At 45.6% G+C, this 23,026-nt stretch overlaps 2 protein-coding genes and 1 long non-coding RNA gene across 5 annotated transcripts in view; 2 read left to right on the plus strand and 1 right to left on the minus strand.

The window, feature by feature from the left end:
* The window catches only part of PPP1R18 (protein phosphatase 1 regulatory subunit 18), a 43,204-nt gene extending 39,753 nt beyond the window's left edge, over positions 1 to 3,451 (plus strand). Inside the window, exon 4 of the mRNA XM_081902283.1 lies at positions 605 to 3,451. Coding sequence (XP_081758409.1) covers positions 605 to 624 — 20 coding nt within the window. The 3' untranslated portion in view covers positions 625 to 3,451. The remainder of the gene's footprint in view (positions 1 to 604) is intronic.
* Positions 1 to 4,935, minus strand: part of LOC309365384 — a 34,619-nt gene extending 29,684 nt beyond the window's left edge. The window contains exon 1 of one of the 2 annotated variants that reach the window (XR_014166084.1): positions 4,799 to 4,935. This is a non-coding gene — a long non-coding RNA (uncharacterized lncRNA). The remainder of the gene's footprint in view (positions 1 to 4,798) is intronic. The other variant, XR_014166085.1, reaches the window with a different exon arrangement.
* Positions 4,831 to 21,617, plus strand: DHX16 (DEAH-box helicase 16). 2 transcript variants are annotated; one of them, XM_081901453.1, is made up of 20 exons: positions 4,831 to 5,162; positions 7,130 to 7,398; positions 7,485 to 7,650; positions 8,879 to 8,935; positions 9,437 to 9,691; positions 10,954 to 11,178; positions 11,992 to 12,186; positions 12,370 to 12,480; positions 12,989 to 13,104; positions 14,177 to 14,387; positions 14,946 to 15,044; positions 15,137 to 15,289; positions 15,739 to 15,879; positions 16,771 to 16,933; positions 17,170 to 17,288; positions 18,257 to 18,324; positions 19,157 to 19,319; positions 20,059 to 20,220; positions 20,713 to 20,886; positions 21,393 to 21,617. In XM_081901453.1, exons 1-20 carry the CDS (start codon positions 4,959 to 4,961, stop codon positions 21,519 to 21,521), a joined length of 3,180 nt encoding a protein of 1,059 aa, XP_081757579.1. In that variant the 5' UTR covers positions 4,831 to 4,958; the 3' UTR covers positions 21,522 to 21,617. The 2 variants fall into 2 exon arrangements, with proteins under 2 accessions (XP_081757579.1, XP_081757580.1); XM_081901454.1 differs by lacking the exons at positions 4,831 to 5,162; positions 7,130 to 7,398 and having other exon boundaries at positions 7,633 to 7,650; positions 8,874 to 8,935.
* The last annotated feature ends 1,409 nt before the right edge of the window (positions 21,618 to 23,026 follow it).

Consider the following 23,026-nt stretch of genomic DNA (forward strand, 5'->3'; position numbering starts at 1 on the left):
TTATCAATTTTAAAAAATTGTGCGGTGCGAGCAAATTATTATTCTGAAAGTGTGTCCCAGAGAAAAAAGTTTGAGAACCACTGCCCTATGTGACGGATAGGGCTCCTAACTCCCATCACCCCCAGCCTCACAAGCAATGGTCCAGGATGACAAGAATCCAGCAAATAATAATAATAATAATAATAATAATAATAATAATAATAATAATAATAATAATAATAATTTATTATTATTTGTACCCCGCCCATCTGGCTGGGTTTCCCCAGCCACTCTGGGCGGCTTCCATAGAAACCAAAAATACACTAAAATATCACAGATTAAAAGCTTCCCTGAACAGGGCTGCCTTAAGATGTCTTCTGAATGTCAGGTAGTTATTTATCGCTTTGACATCTGCTGGAAGGGCGTTCCACAGGGCGGGCGCCACTACCGAGAAGGCCCTCTGCCTGGTACCCTGTAGCTTTGCTTCTCGCAATGAGGGAACCGCCAGAAGGCCCTCGGCGCTGAACCCTTTAGTGAAAAGGGGTTCAACATTCATTACTCCTTAGGTCTTTGTGCTTTCCTTCTTTGCTGACAATGCCTGTGTTCCTTCTCTCCCCCTTTGCAGACGAGTCTTGTCGGCGGTAACCCCGTTCAGCCTCCGCCGCAGAGAACAGCGGAATATGCACAAGGATTCCATGCCACATTCTGAATCCTCCAACTGGACCTTTTATTATCTCTTTCCGTCTTCCAGTGACTATCGCACCCAGGAAAGAAGCTGGGGCCACGAAAGACTGAGGGGGGTGGGGAGGCGACCACTTTTATCCTGGGGCTACAGGTGCATTTCTTCCTTCAGATGGAAACCACTCCGAAAATACTCTCCCATTTTTGATACATATATTTTCCCCTATCTGACTGGCACTGAAATCATGTGAGAGACGCTGCCCAGCCTAGCTGGGAGAGGGCGCTCTCAACTTACTCTTATCCTTGCACTGCCAGCCAACAAGGAATCTGACGCAGCAGCGACTTAGATACTTCATTTAAAAACTGCCAGCAGGGGGAAGCACTGAACCTTGTATGCACACTTCTCTGGGGTTGCAGAGTTTCAAACAAGGGCTAATGATAATGGTCATATCTTTCTTCCTGCTGTCACTCAAAATACCGCTGAAAGCCTCACTGGCCAAGGGACTTTTCTGTAATTGGGTTTGTTTGTTTGTTTGTTTTGTAAAATATTGTCCAGTAGGACTTAATTGCTGCCATGTGAGTGAGATGAGATTTGGGGAGGGGGGAGTAGGGTGGGGAGGGAATAACTAGCTTTGAGAAGGGACCATTATGTTGGCGCACAGCCTATCAGTATTTCGGGGGGGAGGGGGCTTTCTACTTGCTTTTTTCCCAAATCCATTCTGGAGGAAGGCAATTCAAAATACCACGGCTCTAGTTATTCCACCAAGAGCCATGAGTAATAAGGCATGTTACTGGGCAAATGGGGAGGGGTCCTGGTTGTTTATTGAAGCAGGAGCACTCAGTATTCAGGCATGGAAGTGGGTCAATGGGGAAGGGCATTCTGCATGTGGGCAGCGCTTGTTGCTCTTTGGGGCCGTTTGGGGGGTTCCTCCCCTCTTTTTGTTTCAGACAGGGGCAGTTCATGTTTGCAAGCAAAGCAAAATATGCAGGGGGTGCAGTGGGGACAGCCAGGCGAAAAATGCAGCTTCCTGTCGTGGTCATGACCATTTCCTGTTTGGGATTCAGCACTCACGTGGGATTGAATGACGGGCGATGAAGAGGCAGACTGAATGTTAGAAAATGAAGTAATATTTTGATAAACAGGGGTTTGGGTTCGTTTGTTTCTCCCCCCCTCAAAAAAAAATATTATATTACAAACTGTCTTCTTGATTAGTATTTGCCATTTTTTGCCATGTGGCATTTTGAAGTGGAAAGAAGTGGACCCAGAGATTATAAACTGAGAACAGCTTTCAGAAATGATTGAATGCAGAGCAGTTGCAGCTCAGAGTATAGACAGCTCTCCAGAGCTGGCTTCAGGCTTTGGGGAAAGCCTCAGATGAGAGATTACCAAGAGTCCCCTTCATCAGCAAGGGGCAGCACAAACTGAAGGAGCACTCCACAATCCTTTCCCCAGATGACTGATGCAAGCAAACCCAGGCATTACTGTTCTGGATCTTTCTTTGCCAATTCAGCAGTCATTTAAGTCAGCCGATGACAGTAAGAACCTCAATAATGGTGAAGAGGAAGTCAAAGAGCATGTTGTGCATTTGTTCAAAGGTGTCTTATCCAGTTTCTTGAGTGGGCCTTGCTGTTGGTCTCAGGTGAGAGCTGGCATCAGGGATCAGCACCACTGCTGAGACCCATTTCTCAGTAGCGGAGCCATCGCCAACTGCTCGAGCCACAAAGCCATGGTGCTTGTCCTCTTTGGTATCACTGCTTGTTTACCTGTCCTCTCTGGATGAGTAATTATGGAGAAGGTGCAGTACTCCTCTGTATCCCTTTGGGTGGGAATGCACCTGGGGCTAGAGTGGGGATGGGGGAACCTGTTCTGCCAGAAGTTAGCAAACTCCATCTCCCATCAGCCTCAGCCAGCAGGGATGATGGGAGTTGTTGTCCACTAGAATCTGGAAGGCCACAAGTTCACCATATCTGTGCTAGAGATAGAGAGCAAGCTAAACGTGGCAGTGACAAGAATACTGGCCCGCTCAGGGAAGCAACAGCCTACCAAGGGCATATTGCCCAATGGCCACTGCCAAAAAATAATATACAAGTGGAGCAGCCTCAGGGCCTTGGCAAATGCCCCACCGTGACACCACAATGCATATATTTTTTTAATCCTCTTAGATGAAAATGTGTAACTAAACTGAAGCATCCAGCTTAAATTGGGGGAGTTTTTTTTAAATTTGTGAACAGGAGTTCACAATTGGAGCAAATAAAACCTGGGAAAACTGGTCGGTTAAATGCCTTGAGGAACAACGCAACTCATCTGCAGGAGAGGATGCATACACAGAGCGGAAGATTGGCCAATGTATGAGAGCAGAAAGTTGTTTCTTTAGAGTGCAGGTTGTAGACTGAGCAAACAGTATGAATGAGTGGAAGGAGGCATTGATGAGAGGGAATGAGGAACTTTACACTTGTTTTTTTTTTTTTCTCTCTCTCTCTCTTCCTTCCTTCCTTGCTAATTTATCTTGTTATCTGTGCACAGTTGTTATTATCATTTCCCCCTCCCCCCCCTTATTTTGCACTGCGGGAACAGCCATGTCTGGAGCCCATTAACAGGTGAATGAGTGAATGATTGAACACAGCAGACATTTCTTTCTTTGATGCGGGGAAAGAGGTCTGCGCAGATCAATGTGTGTGGGGCAAGGGCCGAAGCAGCTGTGTCCAGCCATTTCCATCAGTGTTGTTGTTGAAAAAAATGGTATTGTTATTATTATTATTAACAATAAACCAGAATGATGTTGCACGTTGACCTATTGTTCTTCTGTTGTCTCTTAGTCATGATAGTTAAATGGACTCTTTGTTTACAGAAGCCATATTCCTCTGAATACTGGCGGCAAATAAGAAGACAGGCATCACCCCTCGTGGACAAGCCACGATTGGACTAGATGGACATGTCGTGTTCCAGCAAAGCAATCTGATGCTCTTCTACCTTTAAGGGTGTCTCTTCTGCACTCTGATGGAGGAGGAGCAATCTGGCTTGGCTTGTAGAATCACAGGACAAAAAGAGCTTATTTTCTCCCATCATAAAAGCCATTCCCCCACCAGCTCCCTCTGTCAAAAAACACACACACACACACACACACACGTGTTAAAGTAATACGTACAGATTGTTAATATTCTTATTTATTAGACTTCTTAATCACTTGTTAATTATGAGTTTGACCAAACTGTGGGAGGCAGTGGAAGACAGGTGTGCCTTGACGTGCTCTGGTCCATGGGGTTAAGAAGAGTCAGACATGACTAAACAACGACAACAAAAGTCACTTGCTACCTGAAGTTCTCCAAGTGACTTAGAACACAGTGAAAATACATTGGTCCATGTAGCTCAATATTGCCTACACTGACTTGACAGTGACTTGCCAATAAAAAGAAAAAGGCTGTCCGCTGGAGTTAAGGAAAAACACATCCCCTGAATTCCTGAGGTGTCACCAACACACCACCACAGCTTGTGGTAGTCCCTGAAACATATAACAATAATCAACTGAAATTAACCTTATGTAAGAATAGCCTGCTGGATCAGGCCAGTGGCTCATGTAGTCCAGCATCCTGTTCTCGCAGTGGTTTAACTCGCGTGTGGGAAACCAGGGAGCAGAATATGAGCACAAGAACACACTCTCCCCTCCCATGATTTCCAGCAACTGGCATTCAGAAGTACTTCCAAATACCAGTTTCCCACACGCGAGTTAAACCACTGTGAATTTGTGTAATCCTCTTTTAAAGCCCTCCAAGTTGGTGGCCTTTACTGCCTCCTGTGGGAGCAAGATCCATAGTGTGTCTATGCACTGCATGAAAAAGTGTACAGTATAACTAAGTGTACAGTATTACTAAGCCACTTACCCACTGAAAAACAAAACACTTCAGATTGCAAGCAAAGTATTAAGGCTGGCTTAACAAAGTCAAAGAAACGAAAGGAAGGCGACCAGTTATTCAAACTTCTGGTTTGAGCTGGATTCTTTTTCTATGCTTTACACCAAACCGATGATGATGATGATGATGATAATGATAATGATAATAATAATAATAATAATAATAATAATAATAATAAGAATAATAATAATAATAATAATAATAATAATACAACTCCTCTCTATCATACCGTCTCTATGATCCTCCCGTCTCTATGATCCGCCGTCGCGGCGCAACAACAGCAACCGGAAAGCGCTTCTTCAGCCAGAGCGTCGACCGGCTGGCGAGGACGCATGTCCGGAAGCGCTCGAAGGTGACGGGAGCCGTTGGAGAACCGGCTTTCCGCTGCCATGGCGGGCGAGCTGGAGCGTTGGGTGTCCGGGCAGCTTCACTCTCTGCTGGGGCTGAGCGAGCGCCATGTGGTCGCCTTCATGGTGGGCCTGGCTCACCGGAGCCGAACCCCGGAGGACCTGCTCGCGCGCCTGGAGGAGACGGAGACGCTGCGCGCCGCGGACCCTTCGGCGCGAGTCTTCGCGCAGCAGCTGTGGGAGCGGGTGAGGGCCCGGCGGCCGTTGGGCGCGAGGCCTGGGGCGGGGGGGGGGAGGGGGTAACGCGTCAGAAACAAGGAGACGCTGGGGTTCTCTGGGGGTGGCGCGCCTTGACTACGATACTTGGCATTTGGTGCTTGTGAGTGTCCAGGTAGAGTTGCCACCTTTCTACTGGCAAAAGGCGGGGCGGTTGGTGGACGCTTTCTCTTTTTTCCTCTGGTGCTGAAGTGACTTCAAAGCCATCCATTACAACCTATGGCAGCCCAACAGGAAGGATGGCCCTTCTGGAATTTGTCACACATGCATACACTCTCATGAATTCGTAAATCCATCCGTGCTTGGCTACCCAGAGCTTAAATGCATGACCTTTCACACACATTCATTTGGAGAGGATCCCTAACTTAGCAGAAAGGGGGGCAGGAGAGAGAGACCCGAAATACAGGACATAGCATTTCACATTGAAATATGGAACAATCCTGTTTTATGCAGGACAGGTGGCAACCCTATGCCCAGAGCGCTTCCAGGATGTGGGACTGGCCACCCTTGGAAGACAGCTCAGGAACTTTGCTTGGTCCGAAATGCGGCATACAGATGCAGTGTTTCTCAAACTTGGGTCCCCATCTGTTGTTGGACTATAGCTCCCGTCATCCCTGACCACTGGTCCTAGTTTAGGATGATGGGAGTTGTAGGCCAACAACAGCTGGGGACCGAAATCTGAGAAAGATTTGGGTTAGTGGCTGGGGGCTCCACCTCCATCGTTCAGCTGAGGTCCAGCTCCAAGGACCTGGTGGTTCCCTCATTGCGAAAAGTGAGGATTCAGGAAACCAGGCAGAGGGCCTTCTCAGTAGTGGTGCCCGCCCTGTGGAACGCCCTCCCATAAAATGTCAAGGAGATAAACAACTATTTGACTTTTAGAAGACACCTGAAGGCGGCCTTTTCAGGGAAGTTTTACTGTGTTTTTATTATTTTGTTGGGAGCTGCCCAGAGTGGCTAGAGCAACCCAGTTAGATGGGCAGTATATAAATAAAATTGTTTTAAAGAATTGTCCAGTAGCACCTTAGAGACCAGCTAAGTTTGTTCTGGGTACAAGCTTTCGTGTGCATGCACACTTCTTCAGATACCAACAATAAAATTGTTGTTGTTCAGATCTCATATGAACCCCTGTGTTGAAAAAGCTGCACTGGTTACCAGCTCATTCCCTGGGCCCAATTCATGATGCTTCTGTTGGTGCCTACAGCCTTAAATGACTCGGGAACCGAAATACCTGAAAGACCGTCTCCTCCCTACAAAATTACTGGTGCCAAGATTGGCACTTTTGATAGTTTCTCTGCCTTCAGAAGTTGGGGTGGGGGTGGCTCTGAAGAGGCCGTTTGTTCTCTGTGGTGGTCACTAGGTTGTGGAACTCCCTCTCCACAAAGGTACATCTGGCACCTTTCTTATACAGCTTACATTGATTGCTGAGGATGCATCTCTTTAACCTTGCTTTTGACATTTGTGGTGTATATTTTTAGGACCCACCTTATTTCTGTAATTTTGTTCTTAAACAGTTTTTAATATTCATCTTGGGTTAAAGGGTGGGTAATTGTAAAAACAATTATCAGCATCTTGTTATTTTTACAGCTGGTCAGTATTATGCCCATTTTAAAGATGTGGAGAGGAATGAGGCTAAGAGTTGTGCTGAAGGCCACTTAGTGAATCTCTGACAAAGATACAGTTGTCTTTCAGACACTGTGCTAGCGCTCTACACTTTAAATGCATGTGGTTGTACATAAAGTGCAACTAATGTGAGGAGCAGATGAGGGATGGGGAAATTTGTGGTTAGGAAGCACATCTGAAGCATCACCTTGAGAGGAGTTATCTTTTTGAGGAATGGTAATAGGCACTCAAGTTATGCGGGTTTTGCATGTGAGGATGGAAGTCATAGTTTCCTTGTTTTCTGTGTCTGATTTTCTGTGTTCCAAATTTCCTGGTAGGTTCCACACCAGGCCCCACGGGAACGTCCAGCTAGGTTGGCCGAACAGGAAGCCTTGGCCTTTCAGCAGAAGAACCGTTCATACACCCTGCTGGAGGACAGCGATGATGAAGAGACTGGCGAGGCAGCTCGGGGCTCCAAGCGTCAGCGCCCTCCGCGAGGCCCTGAGGGCAAGCAGCGGAAGCGGCATAAACACCTGAGGCAGCGCAAGGAGGAAGAGGAAGATGACAAGGACTCTGATGAGAAGGGCAGCCGAGATGATGGGGGAAAGTGAGTATCAGTAACTAGCAGAGAGCAAGATTGGGTGAGGAGCAAAGGAAGCGATAGTGATAATTCTTTTGTCATTCTTGGTGTAGGAAGTCAGCAGCATCCCCCACAATTAAGGAGGATTCAGAGGATGAGTGGGACCGGAGTGAGCGAGAGCGACTGCAGGACCTGGAGGAGCGGGACGCTTTTGCTGAACGTGTCAAACGCAAGGACAAGGAGAAGACCCGCAACATTCTGGAGCGTTCAGACAAGAAGGTGTGGCCTCAGCCTGTGGCCCCTGCTTTTGGCAGCCCTTCCTGATTGCTCTCCCTGGTTTGTGTCGCCCTCTGTCTAACCTGAATGTCTCACACTGCCCATCTGTTTTTTATTGCTGCCAGGAATTATCCACTTGTGGTTGAAAAAATCTGGCTTAAAATCTAATCTTGGTACCTAAAACACAATAGGACTGTGCATCTACTCAGGCTTTAAAAGCATCCACTGCAGAATTCAGTCTTTTACTAATCACAACTTTTCTGACCCTTACGGCAGCAAAAGAATGCCTCAAAGATTGTTTGGGTAACATCTGGTAAAATGTCAGTTTCAGGAAAAGGAGAGAGAGGTTCCTGAATTACAATTTTAATGTTCAGTAATAGGGCATGAGTATTCTGTGTACCTCCTCATCACTAAGCTCCTTTCCCCAAACAACAAGAGGGAATGAGTTACACAAAACAGCAAGGTCATTCAGAGTTACTTAATTCTGAGCATTTGCTGATGTTGCACATCTCTGTGCAGGTTACCCTAGTGTAGAATTTTAGCTCTGTATTCATATCTTCTAAAGCATGGAAGAACCTGTGTAAGATTGGCACCTAAACAATGCCGGCATATAGGACCCCGTCCTTTTTTACTCGTTTTCCTCACTTCATTCTTTGCAAGGACGTCTTTTCCATTTTCTAGTACTAAACCTGCCCCAACTTTCCTTGCACTTATGAAATCTCTGCCTTGCCTACTCCAAGGTTCTTGCCTCAAGGCCACGTGCTCTAATAATTCTTGCTAGTATTTTCTTTGCCATTTATATACTTCATGCTGTGTATATTTAATTATTTAATTATTATATTTAATTATCAGCTTTGATGCTGATTTATTTAAACAATTTATATCCTACATACCTACAGCTGTCTATAAATGGTTTACAAAGATGAAGCACAAAAAATAAAGATCAGTTAAAATTATAAAATAAAACTTCAATTAAAGTGCATTCTGGCTTCTGCAGTTAGGGAAGGATAAGAGAAGTCATGTGTAAATTATGGAATGGGGAAAAGTCAGGGAGGGTAATGGTTTTCTTGCTGAAAATGTTCCTAACAGTTTTGTGGCCTTGTGATTCATGACCAGTCCATAGTCTTTAAAAATATTGCACCAAAATTGTGGTGATAGGGACCCTGCTGACAATCTGCTTTGGTTGAGCTATATGTTTGTGTCTTTTGTCTTCTGATTCTGCCAAGTCTAGGCCTATGAAGAGGCTCAGAAGCGCCTGAAGATTGCAGAAGAAGATAAGAAAGTTATGGTAGGAACTTGATTTTTACCGTTGTATGGTGTAGCTTCTGGCTCATGAAATTTGTAGCTTTATTCTACAATTTGTAGTTGTATTCTACAATATTTTAATACATCTTATTTTTTAACCACAAATCTTTTTATTCTTAGCTATCTTTGATCAGACTAATAGAGTGATTTTACCTTTGTTCCCTGAATGCCACACAATGTGTGTACTGGAGTATAAGGGGTAACCACTTACAATATTTACTACAGCTTTTCAGAAATGTACAAAATTAATGATTTGCAACCATTTTTCCTGCTTGCATCCATTTGCTTTCATGGGGCAGTTTGGCTGGTGGGTTTAGCAAGCTACCAGCCTAGCAGAAATACTTTCTCCTAGTGAGAGGCTGGTTTAGAAACCTATTTATTTCACAAAAGCCCTGTTCATATTAGGGATCATGAATCAAACTCTCATAGTCCTTGCTGTTTGACTTACTTGCATGGCCCCATATTTTCCCTTTCTGCCTGACAGGTTCCAGAGCTGCGTAAGAAGTCCCGCCGAGAGTATTTGTCGAAACGCGAAAAGGACAAGATAGAAGACTTGGAGGCAGAGATAGCCGATGAGGAGTACCTCTTCTCTGAGCTCAACCTAACTGCCCAAGAGCGGCAGGAGCTGGAATATAAACGTGAAGTTCGTGACTTGGCAAAACGGTACAAACAAGCTGGAGAACAGGAAAAGCTGGAGAAGAGCAATCGCTACTATATGCCTGAGGAGAGTCGCAGCAAGGTAACTATTATGCCCATAGCAAAATTGGGAGCCTAGACCCCTATGAAGAATGGTTGGTAAAAGGCGCTCTGTGACAGTATATGTATAACGCCATTAACTCAGGGGTGGGGCACTTTGGTCCCTCCAGATATTGTTGAACTGCAACTCCCATCAGCCTTGATCATTGCCCATACTCATAGATATATCATAGAGAGTTGCAAGGAACTCTGAGGATTATATAATCCAACCCCTTGCAATCCAGCTGTCCCTTATGGGGATCGAACTGCAACCTTGGCGGTTCTCAGCACATTTGGGGGATAAAATCGGTTTGCTGAGATTTCAGACTAAGACTCAGCAATACATACACTTGTTTGCAAACAAGATCCCTTTATTTGCTTATAGTATGTAGAACTGCATGGCCCGGTAGGAATAGAAGACACCATATTTTGCCTGGTCATATCTGCCATCCCTTCACTTGCTGTAGTGCTGTGAACGTTGACTGTAACAAATGGAGAGGAGACAGAACACAGCAACATATCTCCCCTACCCCAAGAGTATGCTGTTCGCATTAGCAGCTTGCAGCAGTTTCAGCTGGAATGTTTGGGACTCTTATGCAGGAGATTCCTCTGATAAAATCGGTTACCATACAGAACTGCCCTGGGGGAATGTGCTTCTGTAATTGTGGCATGCCTAGGATGGTGCTGCACTTTGTTTTTCTCCTTAGAAATGAATGGCAGGCATTCCTTCATATGGGAGAAAGTAATGAGGATAAATCTCTTTGCCATTCCTGATCTCAGCCATTGAGAATCAAGCCTGTTTCTGGCTGCATAGCCACACCCTGAGTTCTGCTTCTTGGTCACACTGTAGCACAAGGGTAGGGAACCTCCAGTCCTAAACCTAATTTTATGTGGGTGGCAAGGAGGAGGGGCACATAAGGTAAAGGAAGTAGCACGAAAAGAGGGTAGCTCTGCTCACTTTCGGCTCCAGCCTTGCCAACTGCTAGTATCTGGTCCCTAGTTGATTACCATGGCGAGAGAAAAGTTGCTCGCCCTTGCACCGCAGAATGATAGATTGTGAAAACTTGTTTCCATATACAAGAAGAGTTTCTGAGGGTTTGATGCTTGTTCAACATGGCTTATGTAAACTCAAATGCAACATACTTTTGAATAAATGTGCAACAGTTTGGGCTGTGAATATACCTCCAATTCAGTGCTGCCTCACAAGGCTCTGAGATGCAAGATGCACAAAGGAAATTTCCATACTGATCTGTTTTTGCCCTGCAGAAGATACCTGATCGCTATGAGGATCCCCAGACAGAGGATCACATGGCCCCGCGAGATGAGCAGCGGCGCTGGGAGGAGGACCACATCGGGGCAGCTTCCCTCCGTTTTGGGGCCCGGGATGCCAGTCAACACCATCCTCACAAAGACTATGAATACGTACTTGAAGAGGATGAGATGATCCAGTTTGTGAACGCCGTGCAGATGCGGGGCACAAACCAGAGCAAGGTGAGAGTAGGTTGTTGGTTAGGGAATGGGACAAGGGACGGCTGGGACCAAAATAGTTAAATCGTGTAGTGAAGTTGTCTTGGAAGAGAAACTGCTGGGTGAAAAGAAAACAAGGCCATATTTGACGTGATTGAAAGGGAGCAAGCAAACTGTGTTACAGATAAGAAAACATTTGGGGACATCAGGAGATGGAGAATGCAACAAATTGCTCCGTAGAAGCTTGAAAGAGAATTGCAGATTAAGCACTTATGCATAGCTGATGGTGGGAAATAGGGTTAGTACCATGAGATGGAACAGAGCTTCTTCATTTTGCTGAATGTATGCAAACTAGACATGATAGTTCACTTGTCTTCCCCATTTCCTATTCACCCACGAATCATCACTGAGACAGATGGACAACAAATGTGGCTGCCTCCAGTATACCTGTTGTTTTGACAGCTTTCCTGAGCATCTTTAAAAGCAGCTTGTTTGAGCCTTGCTTGTTTGAGACGGGCTTTGGTGTTAGATATGTCAGTATTTAAGCCCAAGTATGCATAGGCACCTGCATGCTCAAGTTCTGTTTACATAGGATAAGCTACTGGGAGATAGTAAAATGCCTTGTACTGTGGCAATCCAAATATCCATTTAGCCCAGAGTTATTTCTGGGATCTTCTGCATGTAAAGCGTGGTACTCGGCAACTGAACTACCATGCCTCCCCAGTTCTGCATGTGGAGCTGGCTTTTCCCAGTGGCAAGTGTAGAACAATAGGGATTTCACCCATGGTCTGTTGCTCTGGGGTAACTAAATCTCTATGGCCACTCTCTTTCACTTAGTCCGTGGAGGAGAATCCAGAGTTGTCCGAAGCTGAGCGCAAGAAGCTTTCCATCCAGGAGGTGCGCCGCAGCCTGCCCATCTTTCCTTACCGTGCAGACCTGTTGGCCGCCATTGCCGAACATCAGATGCTTATCATAGAAGGAGAGACTGGCTCTGGCAAGACCACTCAGATCCCACAATACTTGTTTGAAGAGGTAACTTCGCACAGAAAGGGAGGGCTTGTGAAGATCAAGTAAACCTGCACTTTGGCTAGCTAGAGGAAGTGCTCCCTTTGCATTTGCTGCCTCTTCCTGGTAGAAGCTTTTCAGCATCGGAATGAACAGCCCAGTACAAGTGCAGCCTGTGAGTGCTAAGGGAGATTGTCTCTCTTCCTACAGGGCTACACACAGAAAGGAATGAAGATCGGTTGCACCCAGCCCAGGCGAGTGGCAGCCATGAGTGTTGCTGCCCGTGTTTCCCAGGAAATGGGTGTCAAACTTGGAAATGAAGTATGTACTTGGAGGTGGGGGGCTGCAGAAGAAAAATGTATGTCCTGTTCCCAGTTGTTTCAGCCAGTCATTTCTGAATTGATTTTTACAATGTTTAGTAATCCTAACAACAGCCTACTTGGTCTCATAAATATGCTTTGCTGGCGTGACAATGTTCCTGCGTTAATAGATGGGAAGGTCCTATCCTTCCCTTTTGGAATATATTTGGGTAACTGAGAAGATCAGTGTTAAATCAGCTTGGAGTAAACTAGGGTCTCCTTTCTATGCATCCATTGTTTGTCCATGTCTGTCCTTGATCTGGTGGTAGTACAACCAGCATGGCTGACACTGCTATCATAGGTACAGTGTTTCCTTCTTTCTTTCTGATGGGAATTTGTATAGAGCTTACAAATATATGTGTCCCATTTTTAGTCTATTGAACTAAATTGACTTCCTAGTTAAACACTGTTCTGTGGGTAATAAGGATGGCTTCATGGAAACCTGTATCTAAAATTCAGCCTTTCCACAGGTGGGCTATAGCATTCGTTTTGAGGACTGCACCTCAGAGCGGACTGTGCTGAAGTACATGACAGATGGGATGCTGCTGAGAGAATTCCTTACTGAGCCTGATCTGAGCAGCTACAGGTGAGCAACAGCCTACCCCCTAGAAGTCTGTAGAGAGCTCATTTGGGAGGTGGTGAACAGCTCAGTTGTTGCTGAAGGATGGTTGAGCTAGATTGGGTAGAATGCTCAGGAGGAAATCTTGTTTTGGGGTTATATAGAGTTATAAGATGGACTAAATACTAGTATGTGTTGTACAGATCATGGAAAGCAGCTTCAATACCAGAGCCTCAACTTTGCTTGTATACATACAATAAAAATGTAAGCATGTCATCACACTGCAATTCACTTGGCCACACACAGGTGGTGCTCAAAACTACAGCATGTTGAGTGGCATCCGAGGAGAGTCACAGTCAGAATAGGCTGCTGCAGCGCCCCTTCCGGCAGCCACTCTTCTCCGCTAGCTTCTCTGCCTGCTATCCCTGGAGCTACTGCCTGCAGGATCTAGATATCTAGATCTACCTTACTCCTCCACAGCCTTCTTGGAGGAATGCTGCTTCTGCCACCAATTAGGATGAAAAGTTGGGCCTGCAGGAGGAACACCAAGGAAAGAAAAGGCATTCAGAAGTGGCAGTTAGCTGGCCTAGTAATCATCTGAAGTTGCTGATGAGGCACAGAGAAGTTGGTAGTGGTGGCAGCAAGCAGATTCCCAGGCTGGCTGCTGCTTGTAGCATCCTTCCTGTTGCTCACCTGCCTGGCCAACTCTTTATTCTGGTTGGCTGCAGGGGCATGAGATGGAAAGGGGAAGGTCTAAGAGGTTAGTGTAAGAGGGGGTGGGATAGGCAGGGTTGATGAGGAATGGGGGGGGAGGCAAGGTTGGCAATCAATGGGAGCAGGTGCACAGCCCCAGTTATATAAACAAAACCCCAAGAGCTGTTTCCTAGTCCTCAAGATTGTGGAGAGAAACATAGAAGCAGTTTCTACTAAGAAGGAAAGGAATAATTGAGAAGGTCTTTTCAGAGGCTTTTCAGTGGGAAGCCATTGCTTTGTACAGCTGCCATCCCACGCTGCTCATGTTCTTTTGTAATAAATGGTCCATAGCTTTTAAATGACAACTGGTAGTTCAGCAGCACAGCCTCCCTAATTTCTTTCCTAGTGTCGTCATCATAGATGAGGCTCACGAGCGCACGCTGCACACAGACATCCTGTTTGGGCTGATCAAGGACATTGCTCGCTTCCGGCCTGAGCTGAAGGTGCTAATTGCCAGCGCCACTCTGGATACGGAGCGCTTTTCCACCTTCTTTGACGATGCTCCCATCTTCCGCATTCCTGGGCGCCGCTTCCCTGTTGACATCTTCTATACCAAGGTCAGCAAGCAGAGAGGCCTGTTGTGGGTTGTGTGTGTGAACATTGCTAAGGAAACACAGCTGCACTGATGAGCAGGACCAGTGCTCATGACAATAGTATACCAAAGGAGCTAAACACAGTGCTATTACTTTTTTAAAAAGCAAGATTCCCAGAACTGTACCCAGAACTGAATCTTGGCCAGATTCAACTAATGGATCCTGCTAGCAGAAGTGCACAAAAGGATTTTCACTGGTGCAATAGGGCTTTTGCCCCCTATCCCTTGCATTGGCTCTGGGGGGGGGGGTCAGGAGAGCCCCCGGAAAAGCAGGGGGAGGGGAGATAGTGAGGACTTTGGTTAAAAGCTAAGCTGTGAGTGACATTGCATTTAATGGAGAGAGAGGAATATCAGCAAGTCCTGGTGTTAGAATAAGCAGAAGACGGGTGCTGGAAGCAGCAGTGAAATTAGGTTCCCCAAAAGAGGGTACAAGTTGTAACAGAAGCCACTGAGAGGCAGAGATGGGCTTTGCTTATATGGGTCAGTAGGAGATAGTGATTTCTCTCTACCTTCCATCCTCTAGGCTCCAGAAGCTGATTACCTGGAAGCCTGTGTGGTATCAGTACTGCAGATCCATGTTACACAGCCTCGAGGGGACATCCTTGTATTCCTCACTGGCCAGGTATGTCTGTGTTTGTTTCAGTGCCCACTTTGTCCTTGGAGGGAGAGGGGGGAGACATGCAACAGCATCCGACTCCCACTATTTGTTGACAGGAAGAAATTGAAGCATGCTGTGAGATGTTGCAAGATCGCTGCCGTCGCCTGGGTTCCAAGATTGCAGAACTTCTGGTCCTCCCCATTTATGCTAACCTGCCCTCTGACATGCAGGCCAAGATCTTTGAGCCCACCCCACCAGGGGCCAGGAAGGTAGGAGCATGGAGTAGAGAAGGAAAGGGGAGCAAAGCTTTGGCTGTTTGCAGTGGAGCTTTATGTTTCTCTACACACTCTGGAGGAAGGGAGCACTTGGCAGGTTTGGGCTGTAGAGCTAGTGGTGATTTTAGGAACTGGTTTTGTGTTTCAGGGGATGTACTTTCAAGCTGTTTAGTGTCCTGGGGTTGTGGATTTGAAGGGGATTGTGCAAGGACCAGTTTTGAGTTCACAGTCTGGAGTCAGACTGTTGGCTCAACTATCCTGCCATTGTTTACTCTGGCTGACACAGGTCCTTCCCAGCCCTTTTGCCTGAAATCCTTTTTAAATGAAGAAGCCAGGTCTAAACCTTCATCAAAGCATGGGCTCTTACCACTGAGTTATGTCCCTTCCTCTCATAGTGTGCTTTAGGCTAAGACAAAAACTTGTGTATCTTTTCCCTTCTCCAGGTTGTCGTAGCTACCAACATTGCGGAGACATCTCTGACCATAGACGGCATCATATATGTGATTGACCCTGGCTTTTGCAAGCAGAAGAGCTACAACGCTCGCACAGGCATGGAGTCGCTCATTGTCACTCCGTGCTCTCGGGTACTGGGCTTCTCTATTTCTATTCATCACACTCCTAAGCTTAGTCTTCGGGTTACCTGCAATTTTCATTCAGTCCGTTGCCTCTCTCAGGGAGAAGAGTCTTAACTACCAAATAAAATGCCACTGAGAGGGTGTAAACTGTACTAATGGGTTACGCAGCATAAATTAGAGATGTACAAAAAGTGACTCTGTTAAGCCACAAGTTTGAATCTGTTTTTTTCTGTCTCAAAATCCCCATACGGTAGCATCTGCATAGCCACAAATGGCTTATGTGCTGGTTACCAGTACATTACAGGGAGTCTGGGACTGGTGGCTAGGAAGTGGGTCTTGGGTACGATGTAACTTTTAAGGGACAGAGAAGTGAAAGTTGATAAGGTGATAGCTAGATATCAAAGCAAAAATGGATTATTGTTGGTCACTCTCATCACAAAAGATGTTGAGACCACTTTTGTAAAAGTAAATCAGAACATCTTGTGCAATGGTATGCTAGGAAAATTTAGATTCCCAACTGTAAACACAAGTTTCCACTTCCAGTGAAATTATTGAAACTTACATACGTTTGTGGGGTTTTTATGGTGTGCCTGCATCTGGTTTCTGAGGCTGCCTTGAGCACTGCATACATTTCAGGTGTGCCTTTTCCACAGTCATAAGGACTATAGATGTGCCCATATACTCAGTGAAGCCACGCATTCTGTATGTGCCGTGCTAGACAGCAACATGGAATTCTAGACCACCTTAATCAGGAACATGTTCATTTCGCTGAGGTGCTGTTAGTCCTTGTAATAACCCTAATAAGTTGTCCTTGGGATCTGGTGGGATCGGTTGCCATTTGTCACCCCCCGCATCCTCACAGACACAATGCTTCATCATCTCCTTCCCTCTTTCCCTCAGGCTTCTGCCAACCAACGAGCAGGGCGGGCTGGCCGTGTTGCTGCAGGGAAGTGCTTCCGTCTCTACACAGCCTGGGCCTACAAGAATGAGATGGAGGAGACCACAGTGCCAGAAATTCAAAGGACCAACCTGGGCAACGTGGTGCTGCTGCTCAAAAGCCTGGGTGCGTGGCTGGTCAATCTAGGATGAGAATGATGTACAGGAGTTGCTCAACTTTCCCTAAAACACTTCCTTATTAAGGCTTCTCTGGATGAGAACAAGAGTTTGAGTGTTTTTAAGCCCATCGTTTCCTAGGGTCCTATTTTCCTTTTTAGGAAGATGGGAGGGGTGCATTTCCTGGTGGCAGAAACACTTTGAAGTTTTGCAGGGTGTTTCTAAGTCTAGCTTTCCTCCATTTAGGCATCAATGACCTGATCCACTTTGACTTCATGGACCCACCGCCCCATGAAACTCTAGTATTGGCACTGGAGCAACTCTATGCCCTGGGAGCCCTCAACCATCTTGGCGAGCTCACCAAGGTAATTGTTTCATAGGCTCAAGGACGTGCTCTTCCACCTGGGCTGAAAGTGAGCTGTATTTTCCAGCTGGCTTCATTTGAAAAAGAGCTGGAAGCAGGAAAGGGGGTGCCAGAGCTTCAAGCACACTGACATCTTCTGCTTGCTCCCCAGTTCAGGGCTTCATGGGTACAGATGGTTTTCATAGCATTGTTATGGACGGTGTAAAATACTTGCCATTTTTGACTTGAAAGATGGTGGGGTGTTGCCCTGTGGTAGTTGAGCAACTACAATGCTAGATTTAGGAGCCCATGCTCAGTTTGCTGCTGAGACAGAAAGCTAGATGGTGGCCTTGGGCCTTTCACTATTTCTCAACCTAACCTAGGCTCACGCTATTATTATGATGAAAGAGGAGGGGGACAGGAATGCTCCCCTAAGCTCATTAGAAGGATATAAAAAATGTAAGAGATAATAAATGTCTTCGGGTTGAACATGTACCCTTCTACTATGATCTTGACGAAACTCAAAAGCTAGGCAGTGTTAGGAAAAGTGGTGAAACTGTTCCCAAGAAAAGGTTTCAAATGGTTCGGGTTAAATTACACTTTTTTTTATTTGCGCAATAGCCCACTGCATCCCAGTGACTCCAGGTAGGCACCAATATGAAAACATGAAACCCCCAATTAGCACAGTTAACCTGAAAGGGTGTGTTTCTGGGACAGGATTTGGGATTTCCTCTGCAGGAGGAGTTTGCCCCCTTCCTTCCTTCCTTCCTTCCTTCCTTCCTTCCTTCCTTCCTTCCTTCCTTCCTTCCTTCCTTCCTTCCTTCCTTCCTGTCAGCATATGTGATCAGTTGCATCCATGCACAAACTAAGTGTCAGGATACAGCTGCACCCCCCTCTGCTCTTAAAAGGAAGACTAATGCATTGTGGAGTTGAAGTCAACATTTGTGCATTTGTACAGCAAAGTTTGTCCTTCTTGTGTTCTGTATTTAGCTGGGCCGGAAGATGGCAGAGCTGCCTGTGGATCCCATGCTGTCCAAGATGATCCTGGCTTCAGAACAGTGAGTCCTTCTCTGCCTTCCTCTGTCTCTTTCCAGCCAATTAATTGCGTGCTTAGCATTCCGTTCTAGTAACCACAAGTGAAGCTTGTGATCCCTATTATCTCTCCTAGTTCATAGTTCCTCTTAGTTCTGCCTACTTATTGGTATTACCCCAGCAAATTTCAAAGCTCTCAAAAACCTGAACGAGCTCTATTAGAATTAACTGTTTCTAGAGAGGGAGCCATGTTAGACTGTAAAGCAAAAATAACCATCTTATGGAATCGTAAAAACTAAGACATTTATAGATCTGCTTTTGTGTGTGCGTGTTGGCAATCTATTCCTTTGTTCTTTGTTGTGACTTGTGATCGAGAGTTGATTTCTTTTTTCACAGAGAGTATAAGTGACCTACTAAGCAATAAACTATTCTACTCAGGGTAGTAAAACATTTGTTTTGTTTTTCTTTAAATGGCAGGTGGCTAAAATTAGATATAATTTTGGTTGCATTTTAAATATTGTAATTTTAATTTTTTATTATCTAGTTAAAATTAATCCAAGCACGTGGAACAAACACTTGGATAATATTAAATTCATTTGTAAATTAACCTGTTTTGAGTAGTTAGGTTTGTTTAGGAAACCTTGGAAGTACCAGATTTAAAATTGTGATTAGTCCAGCTGCCCTTCAATTTTTCAGATTGTATTGCTTCTTGCTTCTGGTTGTCCTATTCCCCAACTTTCTGAAATTACCTTCTGGTTGGCTTTCTATCGTAAGGCTGTTGCTCTGGATTGAGACTGGCTTTTGTTTCTGCCTTGCCAAGATCTAATGCTGTCCTGTTCCTCTGCTGGCATTCTCCAGGTACAAGTGCTCAGAGCAGATCCTTACCATCGCTGCCATGCTTTCAGTCAACAATGCCATTTTTTACCGGCCCAAGGACAAAGTGGTCCATGCTGATAATGCCCGCATGAACTTCTTCCTGCCTGGTGGGGACCACCTGGTTCTTCTCAATGTTTATAATCAGGTAAGGAAGAACTTCTAGGAACATAGGAAGCTGCCTTATACAGTCAAACTATTGGCCATCTAGCTAGGCACCATTTAGAGTGACTGACAGTGATCTTTCAGAGAGGGACGTTCCCATCCTTACCAGGAAATGCCTGGATTGAACCTTAGACCTTCTTCATGCAAAGGAGGTGTTCTACCCAGAGCTTTGAACCTTTGCTTATGCTGTGCATATGGAGTCAGGAAGGAGAGGGGCCTTTTATTAATCTGTTTCAATTGAGTATCAGGCTAGCTCAGGAAAATGGATGTGGATGACTTTCACGTGTTCGATTTGAGCAGATTGCTGTTTATAGTGGTGGTCTGCACCATGTTGCTAAGGAGTGTGATTACGTCTCCACTGCTAAAGCTCCTTAGAGCAGATTAAACAGATATTTGGTGGGTGAATTTCAACCCTTTGGGTAGGAGTATTGATTAGGTGGCCCCTTGAGATCCGTAAGAGACTTGCATCCAAGTGCATCTAGTCACAAGAGATTAAGTGCATGGCCTTTCTGATTAAGAGTGTATTTAGGCAGGAATCCTGTTTTAGGGGTTGAGAGTCTAGTCACCTCTGACTAGGAAAGGCTCATTGGCTGTTACGGTGAGAAATTAGGTACAGTATTCCCTTGAGAGGCACCAGCTCTGTGGTTGTAGTCAGGTCAGTGGGTGGATGGGAGCCCAAAAAGTGGGAATTGACTTATATCTCTCCTTTCCTCCTCTCTAAGTGGGTGGAGTGCGGTTACTCCATGCAGTGGTGCTATGAGAACTTCATCCAGTTCCGCTCCATGAGACGAGCCCGGGACGTGCGAGAACAGCTGGAAGGGTTGATGGAGCGCATTGAAGTGGACATCACTTCCAGCGAGGGAGACTACATCCCAGTCCGCAAGGTACAGGCTCTCCCCAGCTTCCATTACTTCCTCCAGGGCTGCTTGTAAATGTGGTGGTTGCCACAGACATGCCATAGAGATGGAGGGGAGGGGGAACCCAGCATAGATTTGGGAGGCAATGGAGAAGCTCTGTCGTACTTGGGGAAGTAGTTCCATGCATGCTGTAATTTAGTTGGATGCAACCCTGTGTGGGGAATAGCCCTCTGTTTCAACTTGACTTTGTTAAATTTCTGTGCATGAAATTGTGTTGCTAAATGTGTATTACGTAATGCAGAATGTAAGTGCACTGGAGACACAACCTACAACACTTTGTAGTAATTTATCAGATCAAAGACTCTACCAGTCCTAAATATATCACACAACACTGAGCATTTTTGATCACTTGAAATGCCAGGGAATGTAAGGCAGAGCAAGCCAGTCCCCCCCCCCCATTACTTTTTGGATCTTTTCCATTCTTGACTCCTTTTGACTCTTCCTCTTGTTCTTCCACAGGCCATCACCGCTGGCTTCTTTTATCACACAGCCCGCCTAACCCGCAGTGGCTACAAGAGTGTCAAGCACCAGCAAACAGTGTTTGTCCACCCCAACAGTTCCCTCTTTGAAGAACAACCACGCTGGCTCATCTATCATGAGCTGGTCTTCACCACTAAAGAATTCATGAGACAGGTAAAAAGACTGTAATCCATGCTGGGACTTCTGGGGAGAACGTTTGAGATTATAAGTCAAGCTAAGCCCTAAAGGAGACAGATGACCCGTAATTTTAGAAGAAATCAGTATAACGTGGGTAGCATTTGCAAATCCAGCCTTGGTAACTGATATAGGAAGAGCTTGATGGGGGTCTTGTGATGGGGGTAGTCTGTCTTTCCACTATACTACCCTCCCAGTGAACATATATTTTGAATGGAAAAGGTCCCAGGTTCAGTCCGTGACACGTCTAATTAAAAGGACCACAGGTAGTAGTGATCTCTGCAGGAAAGCAGCTGCTAGTCAGAGTAAATAATTGCAAGTTAGACCAAAGGGCTTCATGGATTTAGAAACATACTTGTATTTTATTGTGCTCACTCTTTAGCAGGGTCTATGTAACGCTTTGGTTTTCCCCAAAGAAGAAAATGATCAGTGTGCCAGTTCACAGTGAGTGGGGCCAACAATGAAATTTTCTCTGTACCTTGCAGGTCATAGAGATTGACAGTACATGGCTGTTGGAGGTGGCCCCGCATTACTACAAAGCCAAAGAGTTGGAGGATGCGTCCAACAAGAAGCTACCCAAGAAAGTGGGGAAGACCCGGGAGGAGCTGGGATAGGCTGCTTCTCCCCACCAACCCTGGGACACTTATTTGTACAGCTGTATAGTTTTGATGTCATTTCAAGGCATTGAATAAAACCTTTTTTCTACAAACGCTCATGAGTAATTGCTTCCCTTCTCTTTCTTGGTAAGAGGAGGAAAGTCTCTTTGGAACTCATACAGCTATCTTGGACTGCAGTGTAGCTATGGCTATTTAAGCTACTATAGTTTGTCACTTGTGTTGGCTATATTCATGCTATGCAAGCATTTGCACATTTTGCAGGGGAGTCCATTAATTCATCTAGGTCTAATACAGAATGCTATATAGCATTCACAGCAGTTCCCAGCCAATGCAGGCAGCTAACCTACCCTCTGGGGCAGTTCATACATATCTTGTGGTTGAACAGTTTGGTTAAGGATTTCCAGTATATAAAGCTGGCAGTTTGTGCTGCAAAAGTTAAAATTCTCTCAAGAATAAATGAATGCTGGAAATAATTCAGTGATAAGTAAATATGTTCTTATTCTCTAACTTACTCTGCTTCTCCCTGACAAGTTAAGCTCTGTAGGACACTGACATTCTGCATCCAAACCTTGGAAAGCTTGACACACCTCTCATTTTAAGATTCAGGATGCCTTGGTGACATTTTTAAGCATCTTTGCAATCATTAAGATTAACATTTTCTCTTTAGCGAAAAGAAAGCAGACATTCTTAAGACTATTTCACAGTACCACTTTCTGTGCTCACACAATTATGTCATTTGACACCATACCTCAAGAAAGCTTCCAAAGATGGTACTAGCCGATGGGGAATTTACTAATGTAAAATCTGCTGTGCCTGTACTCAGTACAAAATCTACAATGTTGCTACAGGAAGCTGGAATGCTTGCCTTGTTTTTAGTTACATAGTAGAAAAAACCCTATGTATGATCCAGAAATGTGTTGTAGAGAAATCTGAAACAGGCTTTTATTTATAGCAGTGGTTTTCAACCAGTGTGCGGCGGCACCCTGGGGTGCCTTGAATGATGATGGTCAGGGGTCCTGTAGGCAACACTGGCCTGTCTCTGTCCCTCTTTCTTTCCCTTTGATGCCCTCTTGCCTCTCTACCTCCCAAAGGTTGTCAAAGCTCTTTATTGCAGCAGCCCTGGCTACAATCTCCCCAGGCAAATGGTGCCTCTGGAGCTGGCCAGAAGGTGCTTCCCAGGCCCCTGTGGGGCAGTGTGAGGAGGCGCCTCTTTTTTTGGGGGGGGGGAGAGCTTAGAGACCAGGGACGGCAGCAGCGGCTGCCTGGAGGACTCCCAAGGAGAGGGGAGAGGGTTCGAAAAAGGGTGAGAGGCAGCCAGCTCTGCAGGTAAGAGGTGACATAACAGGGCTCCTGAGTCTCAGGGGTGCCGCAGAAAGAATGTAGTTGGTCAAGGGAGCCACGGACTCAACAAGATTGAAAACCTCTGATATATGTTGTCAGCCACCTCTCTGCTTCTCTTAAGCCAAGGGTGACTGAGCTGTGGCCTGCCAGGTGCTGTTGGA

Source organism: Podarcis melisellensis, assembly GCF_964234715.1.
Source record: "Podarcis melisellensis genome assembly, chromosome: 2".
NCBI lineage: Eukaryota > Metazoa > Chordata > Lepidosauria > Squamata > Lacertidae > Podarcis > Podarcis melisellensis.

Bases quoted from the DNA above. Each gene is read 5' to 3' on its own strand.
- DHX16 (XM_081901453.1), top strand. From the start codon at position 4,959: ATGGCGGGCGAGCTGGAGCGTTGGGTGTCCGGGCAGCTTCACTCTCTG. The intron at 15,880-16,770 runs GTACTGGGCTTC...TCTTTCCCTCAG, and splicing joins TTGTCACTCCGTGCTCTCGG to GCTTCTGCCAACCAACGAGC. The intron at 19,320-20,058 runs GTAAGGAAGAAC...CTCCTCTCTAAG, and splicing joins TTCTCAATGTTTATAATCAG to TGGGTGGAGTGCGGTTACTC.